Raw genomic sequence first — 18894 nt, 5'->3', positions numbered from 1 at the left:
ATTATAATTGCTTGATCACTAGCTGGCTGAATCCCTTGTTTAAACTTGGGTACAAGAGGAAGTTGGAAGAAGATGACATGTTTCAAGTTCTCCCAGAGGATGCATCAGAACGACTTGGGGAGGAGCTACAGTGGTAAGACATTTGATGTCATCCCTGTTTGGTTACGCTTTTAAGACCGTAGATGCTGAATTGGTCTGCATTTTACAAAAATAGCAAACAATCATTTGTAACTTCTTGAGCTTTTAAAAGTAAAGTCAAGTCAAGTCAAGTCAAGTCAACTTTATTTATATAGCACATTTAAAACAACCAGTGTTGGCCAAAGTGCTTTACAAGGTAAAAAGTGAAAATTACATGAAGACAACAATAAACAACAACATAACAGGATATTAATGTCCTCTTCACGAGTAGAAGGCCAAGGTATCAGTCTGCTTGCTTGCCTCTCCCTCAGACCATTTAGTGACCAATGAGCCTGGTTCTGCTCAGGGTTTCTGCCTGTTGAGAGAAAGTCTTTCCTTGCCACAAGCTGTTGCCTGCTCATGGTGGATTAATGTTTGGACTCTGTATACAGTACAACAAAGAGAGCCTGAGCCAGTTGATACCTATTGTTTCTTCTAAAGCATTTAGCACATGTAACCTCTGGACTGATTATAACAAAGTGATATTATATTAGTACACAAGGTAGCCTGGTACCGCATATATTAGTGCAATTCTATTATTGAGGAGAAGGTGTTTAATAAACAGAATGACAACCAAGTGGGCATCAATCAGCAGGGTCAACTCCTTTACACATTCAACAAATGGAGACCATACTTTAGGAAATTGGTCAGGAAAACCTCTCAGTGTATGTCTAATTTTATTTAGTGGGAGAGGGGTATTACACTTCTCTGAGATCCCTGATTAGGCAATTTTGGCCTATTTTGGCAATTTTCAAAAGTGATGTTGAGGGCGGCAGACTGACAAATAACAATTTATTTTTAAATATTTTTAATTATTTTTATTTTTATTTATTGGTATTTCTTTGTATTTACTTTTTATTTATTTGTTTATTTGTTTACTTATTTATTTTGCTATTTATTTATACATATATTCATTTGTGTACACTTCTCTATATCATTTAAATTTTAATGTTGTTGTTGTTGTTGTTGTTGTTGTGTGTCACTGTCTCTGTGTTGTCTTGTTGATCACATTTAATAAAATGTCAATAAACATATCTGTGAAAAAAAAAATAAAAAGAGGCGTATTACACAAAGCAGAGAGGCAGTCAAATACTGAGGACCAGACATTGACCACGGATGGCCTAACGAGACTTGCTTATCGCATCTAGGACAATTAGGGTTAACAGTGGGATACATTTTGGCTAACCTGTCGTTGGAGTAATGGATTCTGTGTAACACCTTGAATTGAATTAACCCATGTTTACAGCAGACATGTAATACTCCCAGTAAATGGTGTTTCTTATGGACATCTCAAATCTACAGTTGTCATCCTCCGTACTGTAAAGAATCAGACAAGAGATGTCTTTATTATTCATGACCTTCAAGGTTCATAGTTATTACTCTGATCTCCTTGAAAGAACGTAGTTAATGATTTTGCATTGTCAAAGCTCGCACAAAGCTTGAACTTTTTCTTTATAAGAGGCAGAACCCCCACCCTACCACCCTACTACCCTTTTTATAGAGAGCTTGATGTCACAGGTGTCATTGAGGCAAGGATATCTAAATATAGACAGTACGTTCACATGAGTAGACACTAATCCCACTACATCTAGAGTGAAGGGGCTGCCACGCTAAGAGGCTCTGTTTCTTGTAAGCTTGGTTTTCTAGCTTTGCATAAAAGCACGTTTTCTGCACTGTGACACTAAACTGTAACTTTAACCCTTCAACACCTTAGTCCAACTCCTGTTTGTTCACTTTCACCAGGACATAATTGGCATGGCTTTTCCTTGCACATATCACTTTCCTCTGGAGTTGTTATGATACCACTGTCAGTATCTATAATGGCAAATTGCCTTAAAATGCTAAGGTCACTCATTTGTCAAGGGGAGCTCAACCAGTCAGCCCACAAATATCAACTAGTTTGAATAAAATGTCCATGTAACAAAACTAAAGTAGTGCTAGTGGAGTTTAGTGTTTGCCAAAGCTGATGTCGGCAATCAATGTTTTTATGCCAATGTTATTAACATTTTTTGTCACTGAGGTGTTCAGTGTTGGCTAATCCACAAGTTCAGGTTTCAGATTTTGTATTAGGAATGAAATTAGTTTTGGAACAGCTCAACTTTCTTCTGGCTTCACTCATGTATAATCATTGTAACCCAGTGCAGCTGTTTACAGCTACGTGTGGCATATTAAAAGTTCTACCACCGCCCATCCCTGTGTCCAGTTGAGGGCTCCCTCCCAGTAAAAGAAGCCTGGACATCTATTTTTAGGGTCAAAGGAAGCAAGTTTGATTAAGTATGAGCAAGGCTGATGATGGATGAGTAGTTAGAAATAGCAGGTAAAGTTATGTGGTGTCTTTTGAGAGCTGTGACAGCAGGGGTGAGCCCTAAGAGCAATGCTGTTCTCTTATTAATCATATCCAATTAAGATTCAGTCCAACACTGAAGTCCAAATTAGAAAATCTCATTAATTATTTTGTCATTATGATGCAGTGCTACAAATAATTGACTACAGCGCCTCAGTAAATACTCTATCATGTAGAGACGTGTCTGCAGACAGCCTGACTCTTAAGTCTGCAGTTGTGTAAAATGCATTCTTAGTCAGTTAATTTCCATACTAGCAAGATATAATAATAGAGGATTATTATGCTTCTTGTGATTTCTCTGAAGGAGCCTTAAGCAGTGCAACAGTTCATTATTGTGAGTAACATAGCTTAATTACCTCTGCCTTTCTTTTTCACGTCTCAAAGCTGCTGGAACAGAGAGGTTCAGCAGGCAGCGAAGGACCTGCACCCACCAAGTCTGACTAAAGCTCTTGTTGAATGCTACTGGAGGCCGTACTCCCTCATTGGAATTTACATCTTTGTAGAGGTACAGTGCAATCAAACAGTATATCTATATGTTGAATCATGGGGGAACTCCTTGAGTATTTTTCACACCGGGTCCTATTTTAATATTTTCAGGTGTGTCAATATATCCTCTCAGACCGTAATAGGATTGCTATTTATTTATGTTTATTGCTTTCTTAAGCATTTAGCTACAACAAAGTTGTAATTGTAATTAAAAGCTAGCAAGTAATGTCCACTAAGGGTGCTTGCTTTTAAGACTGAGAGGATCAGATTGTCTTTCGTTACTGTATGACATCAAGATGAAAACAATCCAACTCTCGGATTCTCGTTATACTGTCCTCATCCTGCAACAACTCTCCTCACTGTGAGATTTCACAGCAAAACTTCCCCTTGAGTGAGTGTTTCATTTTTTAAAAATACAATAGATATCCTTTCAGTCTTGATCAGGGTTTCCACGAGTCCTGGAAAACCTGGAAAACAGTTGACCAGTTTTCCAGTACTGGAAAACACCTGGGACATGGGATGAAAAGTGAAATGTCCTGGAAAATCAAGTGTTGACCTGGAAAATTATTCCAACATGACTAAACCATGATAAAGCAGGTATATTTTGAGTTTGAGTTGAAACATTTGTGGCCATTTTTGTCATTCAGTTCTCCTCTGATTATTATTATTATTATTATTTATTTATTTCAGTAAGGCAGCTTCCAGATTCCTTTGCTGGCTCTTTTTTTTTTTTTTTAACTTAGCTAATTATATATTTTTTAAGAAAAGAAAAAGCTGAGTTGAGAGTTACCCATCATTAAAGGGCTGTACATCTGTGGTTGCATTATTCTATAATCAATTTGCCATAATTTTTAAGCATGTAAGAGATGATTTCATAGATCGCCATAGACTGCACCTTTATCAATGTAGACTTCCACTGAGAGGAACATATTAGACTATTCAGTAACTAAATTAGGAACTAAAATTTAGACTGTCATACCAGCTTGATCATCACTGAAAATGTCCTGGAAAATAATCTCTGGAAAAGAGTGGGAACCCTGTTAATGTCATACATTAAGGATGACAATGTGAGTCTGTCAGTTGCAAAAAGAAGCACTCTCAGTGGGGTTAAGTTGCTCATCTGTAGTGTCTCTAAAGGGTTACACGGCAGCTGTTACACCTAGCTCCTCTGGGGCAGTTCCACAGCTTCTACAACCACCATCAACCTCAATACAATAAAATACAACCCAGTGTTAAAAATGCAGCACAAACACAGTTCAATTAACAATTTTGCTTTAACTCCTATTCTCTATCAGGAAGTTTTCAAAGTCATTCAGCCAGTCCTACTCGGGAAAATGATCGAGTACTTCGAGCGTTATGACCCCACCAACACAGCCGCCACATATGAGGCCTACGGCTACGCTGCAGGAATCTCCCTGTCAACCATCGCTGTCACCGTCCTTCATCATCTCTATTTCTACCATGTTCAGCGTGCAGGCATGAAGATTCGTGTGGCCATGTCTCACATGATCTATAGGAAGGTTAGTCATTGTACGACATTCATGTTCACATGTTGACCTCTTCTATATTTTCAGTTTGTAGGACTTGATTTAACACCTTTGTTCTGCAAAGGCTCTTTTTCTTAGCAGCAAAGCACTGGCCAAAACCACCACAGGACACGTTGTAAACCTGTTATCCAATGATGTCAACAAATTTGATGAGGTATTTTTCTTTAAATTCTTATCATACAATCAATCATTCAGACTCTTCACAGTATTTTTCCTCTTTATCTTTCTTCTTACAGATAACCTTATATTTGCACTTTCTATGGATTGGTCCTCTACAAGCAGGGACTGTAGTAATATTGTTGCTGTATGCAATCGGCCCATCATGCCTTGCGGGAATGGCTGTCCTCTTTATCTTGATGCCAATACAGACTATGTTTGGGCACTTGTTCTCCAGTCTCAGGTTTGACATTATTTCCCAAATGTTTATGTTGTACTTGATGCCTTCACTGAAGTTTGTTTTGGTTGTTTTAGGGCTCAAACAGCTGTCTTAACAGATGACAGAATACGCATGATGAATGAAGTCATTACTGGGATCAGGGTTATAAAGATGTATGGGTGGGAGAAGCCTTTTGCTGCATTGGTTCATGAGGTCAGGAGGTGAGTTGATTTCCCCTCATGTCTCTTTATAGTCATTTTTCATTCATGTAACTATGGTAAACAAGATACATTGAAAAACAGATGTCTCCAACATTTACTGACTCCATGTCCTGTTATTGTCCAGACTTGAAATCTCAAAGATCATGAAAAGCTCGTACCTGCGAGGGCTGAACATGGCATCGTTCTTTGTGGGAAGCAAGATCGTAATTTTCATCACCGTCTGTGTCTACGTACTGACAGGCAACACGTTGACAGCTAGCAGCGTGTTCATGGCTGTCTCCCTCTACGGGGCGGTCAGACTCACTATCACGCTCTTCTTTCCCTTTGCCATAGAAAAGGTCTCTGAGTCTCTCATCAGCATCAGAAGGATACAGGTAAGTTCAAAGGACATTCTTATTTCCAGTAAGCATCAGTTTCTATGAATGGAGGTGAAAAATCTGGATTTGACTTTTCTTCTTAGAATTTTCTCCTGCTTGATGAAGTTGCTCCTCAGCATCTGGGTCTCCCTGTGGCAGAGAAAGAGTGCATGGTGGAGATTCAGGATTTGATGTGCTACTGGGATAAGGTGAGAATTATTATGGGCAACGTGACTCACCTTTCTATTTATACCTTGTTCACATACTAAATCCTTACACTCCTCAAGGGAGTGAATGAGATAAACTTGAAACCCTATGACTTTGAAATATATAAATACATTTAACAGACTGAGCAGCTTCTACATGTCAGTGTTTGTGTCCATTTATTTTTACCTACAGATGCTAGAGGCTCCAACTTTACAGAGCGTGTCGTTCACAGTGAAGACAGAGCAACTCCTGGCAGTAATTGGACCTGTTGGTGCTGGAAAGGTCAGGTCTGTTCTTAAGATCAGGTTCATAGTCATACAGACATGACTATAACCCCAAACAGTTATTTATAGAATGGTCAACAAGCAGTTGATTGACATATAAATGTATCTGTATCCAATATTTCACAAATGTATCCTAAACTCTGTTTTTGGAAGATAATACTGCTAGCATTTCTTGTTCAAGCTAATCAGTAGCTGTTGCTAGGAGTTAGCAGCTGTATCCAGGCAGAAGAATGAATCCTTAATGAGTTTCTATGTATGAAATAATACTAACTAATAGGGATGCACGATATTATCAGCATATTAATGGAATCGGCCGACATTGGCTTTAAAATTAACTATCGGATATCGGCCAACACGACGATATCAGCCGACATAATTAACCGATAAAATAATGTGATGCTGCACACATGTTGACTTTAAGCAGCAGTCTGTGAGGTACATGTAGCTGACTAATTTAGGCATATTTACTGTCAAAGAGTAAACCATTTTATTTAATTTGGGTTTAATTGCTGTACAGTTGAACTTCTTACATGTTCCCTGTGAACAGAGGTTAGGTTAACTTACTATGTTGAATGTTAAATTGGCCAAATCTGCCCTGATTGTTAGTTATTGCTATGATTGTCTCAGGGAGAGTATCATCCAAGTTTTAAGTAGGATGTATCTTTTTGTATGAATTTTGATTGAAAGCAATTGTCATAGATAAATATGCAGTTTTAATTATTAAGTATTTTTCTTATTTTGAACAAGAAATGAATATTACATAACAAATGTGATAAGAGTGTCACCATAATACTGTACGCTGATTCCAATACAGAAGAGAATTCATGATCTCTGCAATTAGGTGTGCGGAAAAAAACATATCGGTATTGGTAATCGGCCAATTTAGTTGTACAATATTGGCAAAAAATCCAATATCGCGCATCCCTACTAACTAATCGTCTTTTTGGTGTATGCTAGTTGTTTATTCACATACTATTGGCTAATGGTAGCATAAAGAAGCTAACAGGGAGGTACAGGAAAATATTTGGCTTAGTTATATTGTGAAGTAAAATAAAAAACAACTTCCAGCAACTTCAACACCCAATTATTAACATTATCGGTTATTCTTGTATTGTTTGTGTCACTCAAAAGTAGAGATAAAAAATGAATGGTTCCAGTCGGAGAGAAGTAATGTAACTACTTCTGTGGAAACAGTCGTTATATTGTGCTAGCTGCCTCCTGGCTCCAGTGACTTCCCCTCCCCTTTCATTTTTCCAGTATTGTATCTTTATTCTAATGTATGTATTTATGTACTGTTGAGTGTTGCTTTTATTATTGCTATGTTGTGAGGTGACCTTGGGTGCCCAGAAAAGCACCTATAAATACAATGAAATATTATTATTATTAGTTTCAGCAGTATCAGAATTCTCATCTAACTCTGATATTTGAACACAAAGTCTTTATTGTTCCTTCTTTGTGTGTTTGTGCATGTCAGTCTTCCCTCCTCAATGCCATCCTGGGAGAACTGAGTCAGGAGAGCGGCGTTGTAAAGGTCAAGGGAGGGCTGATGTACACGTCTCAGCTGCCTTGGATTTTACCTGGAACAATTCGAAGCAACATCCTGTTTGGAAAAGAGCTCGACCCCAATAAGTACAACAGAGTTCTGGGAGCCTGCGCCCTCAAGAGAGTAAGCAGGACTCATTTTAAAGTTCTTGTTTTCATCTTCCCCTGCTGGTGTTTCATAGTCTGTATAGTCTAGGTAGCAGAAAAATGTTAGCATAAATAAATAGTGTCATGCTGTCCAGGATATGGACCTGTTACCAGGTGGTGACCTGGCGTTAGTTGGAGACAGAGGGGCCAACCTTAGCGGAGGTCAGAAGGCAAGAGTCAGCTTAGCAAGGTGTGCTTCATAACAACACATGAATGCACTTTTAAAATTGGTGTCTATGATGAAGATAACCTCAACGTGTGTGATGTTTAGAGCTGTGTATCAGGATGCAGATATCTACCTGCTGGATGACCCACTCAGTGCTGTGGATGCTGAGGTGGGGCGACACCTCTTTGAAGAGTAAGTGTTAGCCCGATGTGTGCTGATCATTTTAAAGGGGAAGTGCTGTAAATGTCAGTCAGTGAGGTGTGGATTATTATGTTATTAATGTGGTTAAAATATGTTTTCTTCAGATGTATTTGTGGACTTCTAAAAAAGAAGCCTCGTATCCTGGTTACTCATCAGCTGCAGTACCTGAAAGCTGCAGATCAGATTGTTGTCTTGAAAGAGGTGAGTTTAAATGTCTCTCAATGCGTGTACATGTAAGACAGACTTTGATTGTTTAGAATAGGTTACACAAACTGTAAAAGAGATATGTGTAGACCAAAAAATGAAACAACACAGAGATGATATTGTTTGACAAGTTTATTTTCTACTCTGCAACTCAGGTGTCTCTAATAACCGACTCTGTGTCTAGGATTTTTCGTGCTGTTAACTACATCTCATTTCTGCCACTGCCAGGGTCAGATGGTGGCATGTGGGACCTTCAGTGAGTTGCAGAACTCTGGACTGGACTTTATCTCTCTGCTGAAGGAGGAGGAGGACAAGGAGGAGGCGAGGCAGGGCACGAGCTCAATTCCTGGGAGTCTCTCTCGCTGTGCCCATTCGCTCTCTGACAACTCAAAGTCCTCTATGTCCACCCTCTCCTCCTCTCAGTACTCTTTGATTGAGGGAGCAGAGCCACTTCAAGTGGTGGGTATATCAGACCTTACTGTAATTGGTAAAAAAGCCTTTTTTTTTCCATCAAGTTTTTAAGCATACATGTTGAGCTTTCCTATTGTTGGAAAGAAAAACTTGTTGTGCAGCCTACCAGCCACTAGAGGGCAGAAGGTACTCGTGTGTTTCCCTGCTGCTCATTACAGCCTTATCTGAAGTGTTTCTGGATGAGATTTGTACTAGCGTCTGTCTGTAGGTAGTGCAACATGCGGAGGAAGAACGTCGCTCAGAAGGAAACGTCGGCCTGCGTATGTATATGAGATATTTCAGAGCAGGTGCTAACTTCCTGGTCCTCCTGGTCCTCCTTTTACTCAATGCCCTAGCACATGTGAGTCCATTTTCTTAATGATGTAATGTGTGTTGTATCAGTTCTGTAAATTAGCTGGTATAATTTAACTAATCTGAGTTTTTTCTTAATGAAGCTGATTAGTTTTTAACAGTTTTAAAAACGTTGATATCTGACTTAATTTTGTTCTGTGTGTTTTTCCCTTTTAGATTACATTTGTTCTACAGGACTGGTGGCTGGCTTGCTGGTGAGATGATATTTATTTAACACGACATAAAAGACAACAATGTTGGAGAAAAACAAGAAAAGCACATTTTGTTGGCTAGCTATTATGAGTACAAGAAATGAAGATTTAATACAAGGAAACTGAACCACACTGCTTTTTGGCATTGTCTCTCACGTGTGGAAACTGACCTTGTGTTTCGGGTTAAGAGAAATGTGTTTTGTATAGTCTCCTCATGTTGCAGCTTTATTTCCTTGTTGTGTTTACTTGTCCTTGTAGACTTTTGGTTCTTTTGTGGCTGACTTGCAGGGCCTCTGAACAGAAGCACATCAATGTGACAGAGCACCTCAATGGCAGCTTCCCTCGGCAGCTGGACCTTGACCTGTACCTAGGTGTTTACGCAGGTGAAGCTCACCGTGCGCACATTGCTCTTTGTGTACTGCTGAGTCTCTGAATACGCCAGGCATTCAATGAACAGATCCACAGTTCTTTGGCTGTGGCCCAAGGCCTTCAAGGCCCAGTGTATGTGTACACGGGCCTCAGCTGTACAGAGAGATAGCAGTGCCTTTCTTGTTGTCTGCTGTTGGATTGTTCTGATTGTCTCTCTGTGACTCCCAACCTTTGCACTCTTTCACTCTTTGTATTTGCAGTGAGTAATCCACATTCAAGACAAAAAAAAACATCATTGAAGGAAAAACTTAAGTGGAATATATCTGTTTTTTTGTGTCATTCAACATCCTTAATAGTGGCCTGAAATGCATAGCTGACCTTGGAAGAGGCACAAAGATAGCTTTGTAGTGTGCTGATGGATTTTTTTCTGTGCTTTTGTCAGGTTTAACAGCCACTTCAGTAGTGTTTGGCTTCCTCCGCACCTTGGTCTTCTTTAATGTCCTGGTGAGCTCGGCTCAGACCTTACACAGCCGCATGTTTAATGCCATCCTCCAGACCCCCGTCCACTTTTTCGACGTCAATCCAATCGGTAAGTTGCTCAACTTCTCTTCAAGTTGTCATTTAAATAAGTGATAAATAACAACTTAATGATAAAGATAACACTGAATGATGAGGAGATTCTCAGAAGTAAACATCCAGGAGGAATTACTCTGGAAGTTATTTTTCTATTATCTGACCACTAGAGAGCAGACTGTTACTGACTCTGTTATGTTTCCGTCCACATCACAAACATCCATATGTTTGGCCTGAACTCTACAGTGCTGTCAAGTTCTCTGTGACATCAAGCCTAAACAAAGTCAGACTCCAAATTGTGATATTATTTGTCTGTAATAAATGAATATTATCATTGTAGAAGAAAAACATTTGTAGAAATTAAATTGAAATAGATTTGAATAATTGATGGTTAATAATCATTTTATAAAAATCACCCTAAAACAAGGTCTGTAAATTAAGTTGTTTTTGCTTTGAGTTAGTTTTGTATTTCTGGTATTTCTGGGATTTGAAGTTGGACTGTGAATGAACCGGCTCTATGAAGGTTACTGCAGTGAAGTAGGGCTTGTTTAACTAAAACATCAATTCAGTGAGAAACCTTGTGATATCACTTTATACAAAATCATAAGGTATTTAAAAACGAGTAAAGAGAGTGCTATCTTTTTTTATCATGAGCTCAAACCAAAAGCAAACAATCATTCTGAATTCAAAGTGTTTGCATTAGATCCTGGACAGTGTATTGTTTGGATTATCGAGCTGTGTAAATTTGCACAGCTCGATAATATGCACGTTAGCGTGTTGAGTGCTGCTTTAAAAAAAAAAATCTACGATTATTTCATTATCTCTGTTGGCTTTAGCTTGATGGGTCAGTAGAGTTTGCAGATGGACATGATTTTAAAAGAGAGCAAACAATTTGAATATGTTGGACTAAACTAATAGGCGACTGCTTTTTCCTTCAGGCGTGTTTTTCGGCCACCTTCTCAAGCAGAGCGTGTTCAAAGATTTGTTGAAATCAAATCGCAAATTGTTTTTCATTCTAGATTTCTTTTTTTTTATCCCTTTGGCTTTGTGGTTTTAATTGAAGACCTCTTTTAATTAGGTGAAGTAGTGTCACTACTATCAGTCATTGACATCCAAAGTCAACTGTCAAGTGGTCCACTTTGATAACTTTTAATTTTTCTGGGGCATTGTTAACCTGTCAGCAGATAATTACTCAGCCTAATCTCTTCATAGTGACACGCATGTACAACACAATCAGCTCGGGTGGGAATTCTCTACAAGAAGGGAACTTGTGTCTGTATAATGAGTCATAATAAGCTGTTAACACAAGTCTAAATATGATTTGAGGGTGTTCAGGAGCTTGCGGTTTCTCCTGGCATTAGAAGTGGGTGTAGCGACAAAGCTTTCCTTTGCAGAGCTGTGTTTGGAGCAAACACCACAGGTCTTAAAATCTTTGGTTTTTGTTTTTCCTGCTGCCGCTGTCTTATGTACCGGACTACCTGACAGCTTATCTGGGTGTGCCTCGCTTAGTAATCGCACGAGAGGAGGACAAACACTTTGAATAATGTAATAATCTGTTTAATAGCGCAGCAAAGGAGAGGCTTAACAGACACTGCTATCTGATTGCTGTTGTGCTGATATCAGTAACCATTGTATGACCAGTCCAGTCATTACAGCTTGGCCTTCAGGCTGGCAAACAACAGTGTGTGTGTTTGACTAGATTTACAGAAAAATATCCCACAGACTTACTTTCTTTTTGTCCTTACCCAGTCAACAGCAGAATAAGCATTAACATGACCTTTTTTTTCTCTGAACAGTATAAAAGAATTCACTTATTTCCATTGTCATTCCTCTTTTCTTGCTCTGTACTTTTTCTACTGATTTATCCACTTGAGTGTAGCCTAGCAGAAAAGATCAGGGCAAAGAGAGACAATGTCAGCTCTGCAGAGTCCTTCTTACACTTTCTTTCTTTTTCATCTTAATAGTTTGCTTCTCTTAAAACATTTTTTTTTTCCCATTTTAACACTTCCACGAAAGCGGCTCCTCCATGGCCTCCTTCTCTTGCAGTACTTGTGAGTGATGTGTAACTGTGTGCCTACATGTTGTGAAGGGTTTGACAGCAGTTTACATGTGTAAAGTGATAGGTGCGCTGCTGCTGAACAGGCCCACTGTTTGATAGCTGTCCACGAGAGTTAAAGGTTACCATTTCAAGCGTCGCTGCACAAAGGTATTATTTGTTATGCTGTGAATGTGGTTTGTAACAATAGAGCACAGCAGTAGTGAATTATGATTGATGGAGGGGCTTTGTAGCTCTTCTGTATCAGCCATTGAACGCCTCTGTGGTATTTCAATCATATTTCTGTGTTATCTTATGCACTGTGTGGATATAGTTTGGGGCTTTTGCTGATTAAAACTTTTATATTTTAACAATACTATTTGATGACGGAGAGATATGTAGATGATGGCGATAAATCTGCAGACGGCTGTTTCTTGTTTTCTACGAATTTATAAGACTTAATATATTCATGTTTGCCTCAATTTTAGCAATATGTACAGTCTTATTACAGCTGTTCACCCAAATGTGATCCAGTTAGAGCAGCACAGACAGCGGTGGATGTGTTGAGCTGATGTTGATCCCTGTAATTTAGTGTCATTGAGTGGGCTAATCCCCTCAGAGACTGCAGGCCAGGGCTTCAGCTCATCAGCACAGTCAAGGAGTTTCAGTCAACACACACACACACACACACACACGCACTTCTACTGTCCTCTTTCACTCCGGCATAGTGGGCCATCTCGGCGCTGGGTGTCACTCAGTTTGCTGTTGACGCAGGGAACATTAGATCGTCTGTAGTCGGTGATGTGAGATTCTAATTGTGTCTACAGAGGAAATGTTTTTAATGTCTGTATTTCAGGTCTGGGATGCAAGAGTGTTAAGAGCAGAGTGGAGGAAGTACTGCAGAGAAGGTGATGATATCGAGGTGTGTAAATTGAATGTGGAGATGGAGCCGTGTGTGTGTGTGCAGCGCGGCTGATAGGGCTCCCCCTCGCTCTGCACTTCCACTATTTAATTGCATGAAAGGGAAGGAGAGGAGATTGCAGGAGCCTGGCGGTGTGAGCGAAGAGAATGGATTTAGAATGTATTAGTATTGGCAGCAAGGCGCCGGCGGTGGGAGGCTGCCCCAGGCCCGTGGGCCCCTTCATGGAAGTGCAGGTGAGCTGTGCCACCTCCAGCCTTGGCAGCCCCCTCCCCAGTATTCCTTCATTATCGCACTTGCTTCACTGAAAGGCCCCTTCCGTCTGCACTGGGGCCCACACATGGAGCGGCTCTGAGTCGTCCCCTTATCTTGATGTTTACAGGGAACAGCGATTTGCCACACGCCCTTCTCTAGCAGGACCCCACTGTTCCATTTCTTTAAGTGTGATTGGGGGCCCTGCTCACCTAATATCTCCACCTTACGGGGCCACCTTAGTTGGGAGGGCTTGATATTTCCTGAGCCTTAAAAAGTGGTGCAAATCACCCCTGGAGTCTTCAACCATGAGAAATTGTTTGATACTAATGCCGCTGATATCCTGAGACATCTATCCCTCTCTCCACACAATAGGTGATATTGTTGACAACCACCCAGAGTGATTGAAGCCATTGTCCAACGCAGATCTTACCTCATAGGCATTTCCAAGCAGTGAATGTCTTTGTGTAACTGCATCACTGTAATGTATCCCCTCTATAGTGTGCGCGGGATGGAGAAGGGTCCTTTCACTTCATCCCCTCTGAAACTCCATGTTAACTGAGCCGCTTGTCAAACAGCTGATAGCTGACTGATGTTCTCTGCTCTAACACCCTCTAACCATGGTATGATGTAACCCAGAGAAACCTAGCCTTTTCTTATTGCCATTGTTTGTCAGATATGCATGAATTTGGGTCATCTATGGCTTAGACAGTAAAATTACATAAAAATATTATTGGATCTTCCACAAACAGACTTTGACAAGTACTTCCCCCAATGCCAGACTGAAGCAGAAATATTCTGCACTAGTATAGTAGCAGCTCTACCCCCTTGCATGAACCCTCCCCTCGGGATGTCTGTATGCTAAAGGGGCACTCACACTGTGAATAAGATTAGTCTGCCTCCAAGTGTACAACATGCTTACGCCACTTGACTTTGAATCAGTGCTGATTTGGAGCATTGCTGGGTTGTTGCGGGGAATAATGCTCTGGCTGGGTTTTTATGCAATGGCTGTTATGAGGAGCCCGGCCTCGTCTGCATGCATGTTTTTAGGCAGGAGCGGCATTTTGGATAAAGCTGTAAGCTGCTTACGGCCGTGGAGAGAGGTGATTACAGGGCCCACCTCCATAGGATTGACTGGGAAGCTGGGAGGCAACTTTTAGGTCAGTGGTGCCATGTCTCTGCCACGCCTCCAGAGTGCCATACCGTCACATTGTGCCAATGTGCCGTTCAGTTGTTCCTCTCACGGTCTCTTACAAAGTCCCTCCCTGATTCATGGCCTTTTCAAGCCTAGATAAACTCCTCTGTGTGCTTAAGTTGTTAGTTTCACTTTATCTGAAGCTGTACCCTGAATGCGTCTTCTTTATTTACAATCTCTTTAAACAGATGTTATTGTTTGTTAAGTAATGTGTCAACATTAGAGCCTTGCCGAAGCACTGCTCACGCATTATGACACAATTTTGGAGGCTTTTGACTGGGAAAATACACCATAGACGACACACAACTGCTTTTTCATGGCTTTTAACTTGAGCCCGGCTCTTGTTGTGGCAGTTCTGGCACCGCTCTGGTACTTTTTGTCTGCCTCTGAGAGTCTGAGGGCTTCCTTCAGGGACAGAGATAGAGAAAGCCTTTCTGTCTTGCTTGCCTTTAGCGAGTGTAGTGTGGGGATTTGCTATCACTGACCCTGCAGTAAACAGTGTGTGAAAGCAGCTGGAGTGTAATCTTATGTGCTGTGGGATCAGAATAAGGGGGGAGCAAAGTTACTTGAAGAGTCAGAATAAAAGGCAGCACCTGCAGAGCACCAGGCGAAATAATGAACACCTGAGCAGATTGGATGCAACTCAATTAACGTCACCGACACTGCCATTCAGAACATAAAGGCAGGTACGAGGCTTCTGTTGCCCTTTTGTTCACGAACAAAGGGCTCCCTCACGTATTCAGCCAAGAGTAGGGTAGTCTTTATGAAATGTTAGACAAATAATGATTCATTGTTTATTCTGGATAAGCCTGTGTTGTTCCTCTGATGTCACACTCGATGTATAAGCCCTTTTCAATGAGATTGGAGGAGAATCTGGTAATCATTTCGTTACAGTCTGTTGAGAATGAAAGAAAACAAACTAAATAAAGGTTCAGAGAAGCTAAAATAGAGAGGATTGTTTGTGTTCAGCTTGTAGTTATACCTTCAGATACTCTGTAGAGCTACTTCAGGCTAGATCTAAGTGTTTCAAGTATTCTTCGAGCATTCACACAACGTCATCCTTTTACATCTAATTTCTTATATTTCCTCGTACAAATCCTACATTTGACATCTTAATAACCACAAAACGAAATTCTGCTGCCAATCATGTGGTTCCATCTCACATACATCTCCTCTACTGTCACGTAATCTCCTTTTTTTGTGTTGTGTTGTTTCTCAGGAAGGATCCTCAACAGGTTCTCAAAGGACATCGGTTACCTGGACTCTCTGCTCCCATGGACGTTTGTGGACTTTATCCAGGTGAGTCTCACCTCGGCAGGTTTGGTCGCTGGCGCTGCAGCATGGGAAGGCCATTTCATGCCTGGCTAAACCTGCTTTGTGGTCCGGGTCCCCTAATCTGGAAACAATTACTGTAGGATTACCCGCCAGCGCAGCCCAGCGCCTGCACAGATTTAATAAAAGTGTGCACATAGGCTGAGGGCGTGGCTCCCTCACTGTGACACAACAGAAGCGGCATCTTCAGAGAATGTGTATGGAGAATAAGCGAGTTATTGGGAGAGTAAAAAGGTACCAAAGAGGGAATAAAAGGCGAGTGGATGATGGGTGTGATGGGGAGGGAAACAGTAAGGAGGAGGGGGGGGGGCGGGTGACGAGGATGATGTGTTGAGTGGCAAAGAGAAGAAGTGTGAGCAGCAGGCGTATGATGTGGAAGAGCTGGAAGCGTGGTAGAGGAGGGGGAAGGGGACAGGTCAGTTGGAACAGATCCAAAAGAGAGACCTGCCCCTCTCAGTGCAATTCACCTAATGCTCTACAGTCTTAGCCAAGGTAGCCAAGGGCCACCCTGGTGCATAGCCAGGTTGGGTTACCGAATGCCACCCTGCCACCGTGACAGCCATCTCCCACGAAAGCCCGCGGAGATGAGCCAGCTCATGCACCTAGCACCACAAAGAAGGGAATGTTCGCAGCACAATTCGAGGTAGAGGAGCAGGCGTGGCTCTTTGGTTCGGGCCAAAGAATAGAACAAAGGCGCGCTGAAAATGAATCCCCCCTCTACAATGCCTGAGTGATGTTTGTGGCAGATACCCATCTCACAGTAGACAAAAGCCATCTTAAATGCTGAAAGCACAAAAGATCATATGCACAAAAGCTTTTTGTCCGCTATAGTTTCCCTCATTTTGATAATAAGGTGAATAATGGCCGGAGTAAAATAATAACTTTGTAGAAGGCCCATCGGTCTAACTGAAAACAGTGAAAGTAGACTAGGTCAAGACCTGTGTTGTACATGTCATACTGAACTTCTCAATTCTACCATATGTGCTTAACCTACATTCATGAAGTGCTAAAGTTTAAACTTCTGTATTGCAGTGACAGCATTGAGCTAGACTTGATACATACTGTGCACATCATTTCTTCTGATCTCCTGCAGCACCAGTAAGAGGGAAGTGATGGTGATACTGGACAAAGGTGGCATCCTTTGAACAAAACACTTTTGTTTGTGCTGCTTTCTGCTCTTGTTTGCAGGTGTCTTTCATGGAGCACTCTTTAATGCTTTCAGGAAGGACGATTTTCACTCTTTTTATCAAAGTATTAGCCGTGCAGAATAGCTGCTGATCCCGACTATTGTTGATCATTCGTGGAGGGACATTTCCCCATAGTCATTGTTTAAATGGTTGTCAGGGGGGAATAAAGTGAAACTTCATAAACAATGGCCTAACTGGTTTATCTCTCTCTATGGGGAGAGGCCGCTTCTGTGTGAGGATTTGCACCAGAGCCTCCTCCCTTTATGGTGGAGTAAGCACTTCACAGCCCCCTCAAACCCGCCTAACAAGGGGATTCCCTCCAGCTGGGGGAACCTGGTTACACCCCACAGCCTTACTTTTTCACAGGTCTCATTTAGTAGTAATTTAGTGTATTGTAAAATAGGCTCTTTCTCTTCCCTCTTTATAGTCAGAGGACAATGACAGAAATGTCAATTAAAAACACCTCAGGCTTTCGGGACTGTCGGCTTTTGTGTAGCCTTGACCTTTAAATCCTGGGTTGCCTCTATTTTCGCAAAGGGGGCAGAGGAGGAGGCCAAGACAATGAGGGGTGAGTTCAGGGGTCTTTCTGTGGAGGATTTTGTGTGAAGGCTCTTGACCAAGTCACACCACTAACTGTGGGGTCTGTAGCTGCATTCATAGCTCTTCCTAAATGCATTTTGTCAGCTTGTGTGCGCGGAGAAACAAGCTGACATTACTTTCATTTGACTTAGCCTGCTCTCACAAATGTGAATGGCATACAAACATGCATAACCATTGGCTCATAAATCCTAATTTAGAGCAATAAACCCAGCTTTTATCCACAGAGAAGAAATAAATTGCATGCAGAGAAAATTAGAGCGTTTATGCACACGGTATGCAGACACAAACGCAGCACAGAAGTAACCAAGACGCGCACAAACACAGAGCAAAAATGGCTTTTGTCTCAAAACACTGGCGGGTGGATCGTTGTGTGAGTCTGTACATTGTGGCACATTGTGTGTCAGGTCTTTTCAGTGGCTTTGTGGGATATGAGAACTGCTGACGTAACCCTGAGTGCTGTAGGATGGGATTTCACCAGCTTTCTCGGCTCCTTTACCACGCTGGTGACAGAGGGAGTGAAGAATGCACTGGCTCCAGGCGTTACACAGGTTATCATGAGAAACACTGAAGATGGGCCTGTGTGCAACTATATAGGCTGTGCCATAAATCCCCTTTCAGCATTGTTTGATGACAGTGCCATTGTCTTCCTGCACAAGGTGAAGTGACACAGGAGGGTGAGAAGTCTAAAGATTAATAACAACACAACTTTTTTTAACTCTCTTCTAGTCAAATTAGGCGGAAAACGCAGCATTCAGTGTTTCTGTGTTTGTGTGTGTGCTCAGCTGGCCACACATGGTCATTTGAAGGCGAGCATCGGACAGCTTCCAGCCTGTGTGTATGTGTGGTCTCCCATGATGCCGTGGTCCAGCACCTCAGCTGCTCTGACTCAGTCCAACAGGCCTGGGAACTTACATAACAAAGTCCTAATCTAATCTAGAATCTCACCTCTTGTCAATATGAAGCAGAGAATGAATTCTGCGCTTTCCGGGAGAGACTTCTGACTTTGTGACTGTGAAACAGTTTTTGTTGTTTTTCAAGAGGAAGAAAAAAAAAAGAAGTGGCTGAATGATTTTCTGGACACAAGTGATTTATAGGAGAGAGAGAGAGGGAGAAGGAGAGACAGAGAGAGAGAATGAGGGAGAGACAGAGAGAGAGAAGGAG

General features: G+C 41.4%; 1 protein-coding gene across 2 annotated transcripts in view; it reads left to right on the top strand.

Moving 5' to 3' along the window:
- abcc4 (ATP-binding cassette, sub-family C (CFTR/MRP), member 4) overlaps positions 1–18894 on the top strand; it is a 42136-nt gene that overhangs the window by 1394 nt on the left and 21848 nt on the right. For both annotated transcript variants that reach the window (XR_004632605.1, XM_034693123.1), the window contains exons 2-20: positions 23–133; positions 2906–3026; positions 4303–4527; positions 4619–4708; positions 4791–4954; positions 5026–5151; positions 5276–5525; positions 5612–5716; positions 5907–5996; positions 7473–7664; positions 7783–7877; positions 7959–8045; positions 8159–8255; positions 8487–8717; positions 8938–9069; positions 9237–9274; positions 9560–9654; positions 10083–10229; positions 15834–15913. Coding sequence is in view for 1 of the 2 variants with exons in the window: in XM_034693123.1 (XP_034549014.1) it covers positions 23–133; positions 2906–3026; positions 4303–4527; positions 4619–4708; positions 4791–4954; positions 5026–5151; positions 5276–5525; positions 5612–5716; positions 5907–5996; positions 7473–7664; positions 7783–7877; positions 7959–8045; positions 8159–8255; positions 8487–8717; positions 8938–9069; positions 9237–9274; positions 9560–9654; positions 10083–10229; positions 15834–15913 (2476 nt within the window). In the remaining variant the exon portion in view is untranslated. The remainder of the gene's footprint in view (positions 1–22; positions 134–2905; positions 3027–4302; positions 4528–4618; positions 4709–4790; positions 4955–5025; positions 5152–5275; positions 5526–5611; positions 5717–5906; positions 5997–7472; positions 7665–7782; positions 7878–7958; positions 8046–8158; positions 8256–8486; positions 8718–8937; positions 9070–9236; positions 9275–9559; positions 9655–10082; positions 10230–15833; positions 15914–18894) is intronic.

The sequence above is a fragment of the Notolabrus celidotus genome, chromosome 10 (genome assembly GCF_009762535.1).
Source record: "Notolabrus celidotus isolate fNotCel1 chromosome 10, fNotCel1.pri, whole genome shotgun sequence".
Taxonomy (NCBI): Eukaryota; Metazoa; Chordata; class Actinopteri; order Labriformes; family Labridae; genus Notolabrus; species Notolabrus celidotus.
This window is presented reverse-complemented; position numbering and strand designations above follow the sequence as displayed.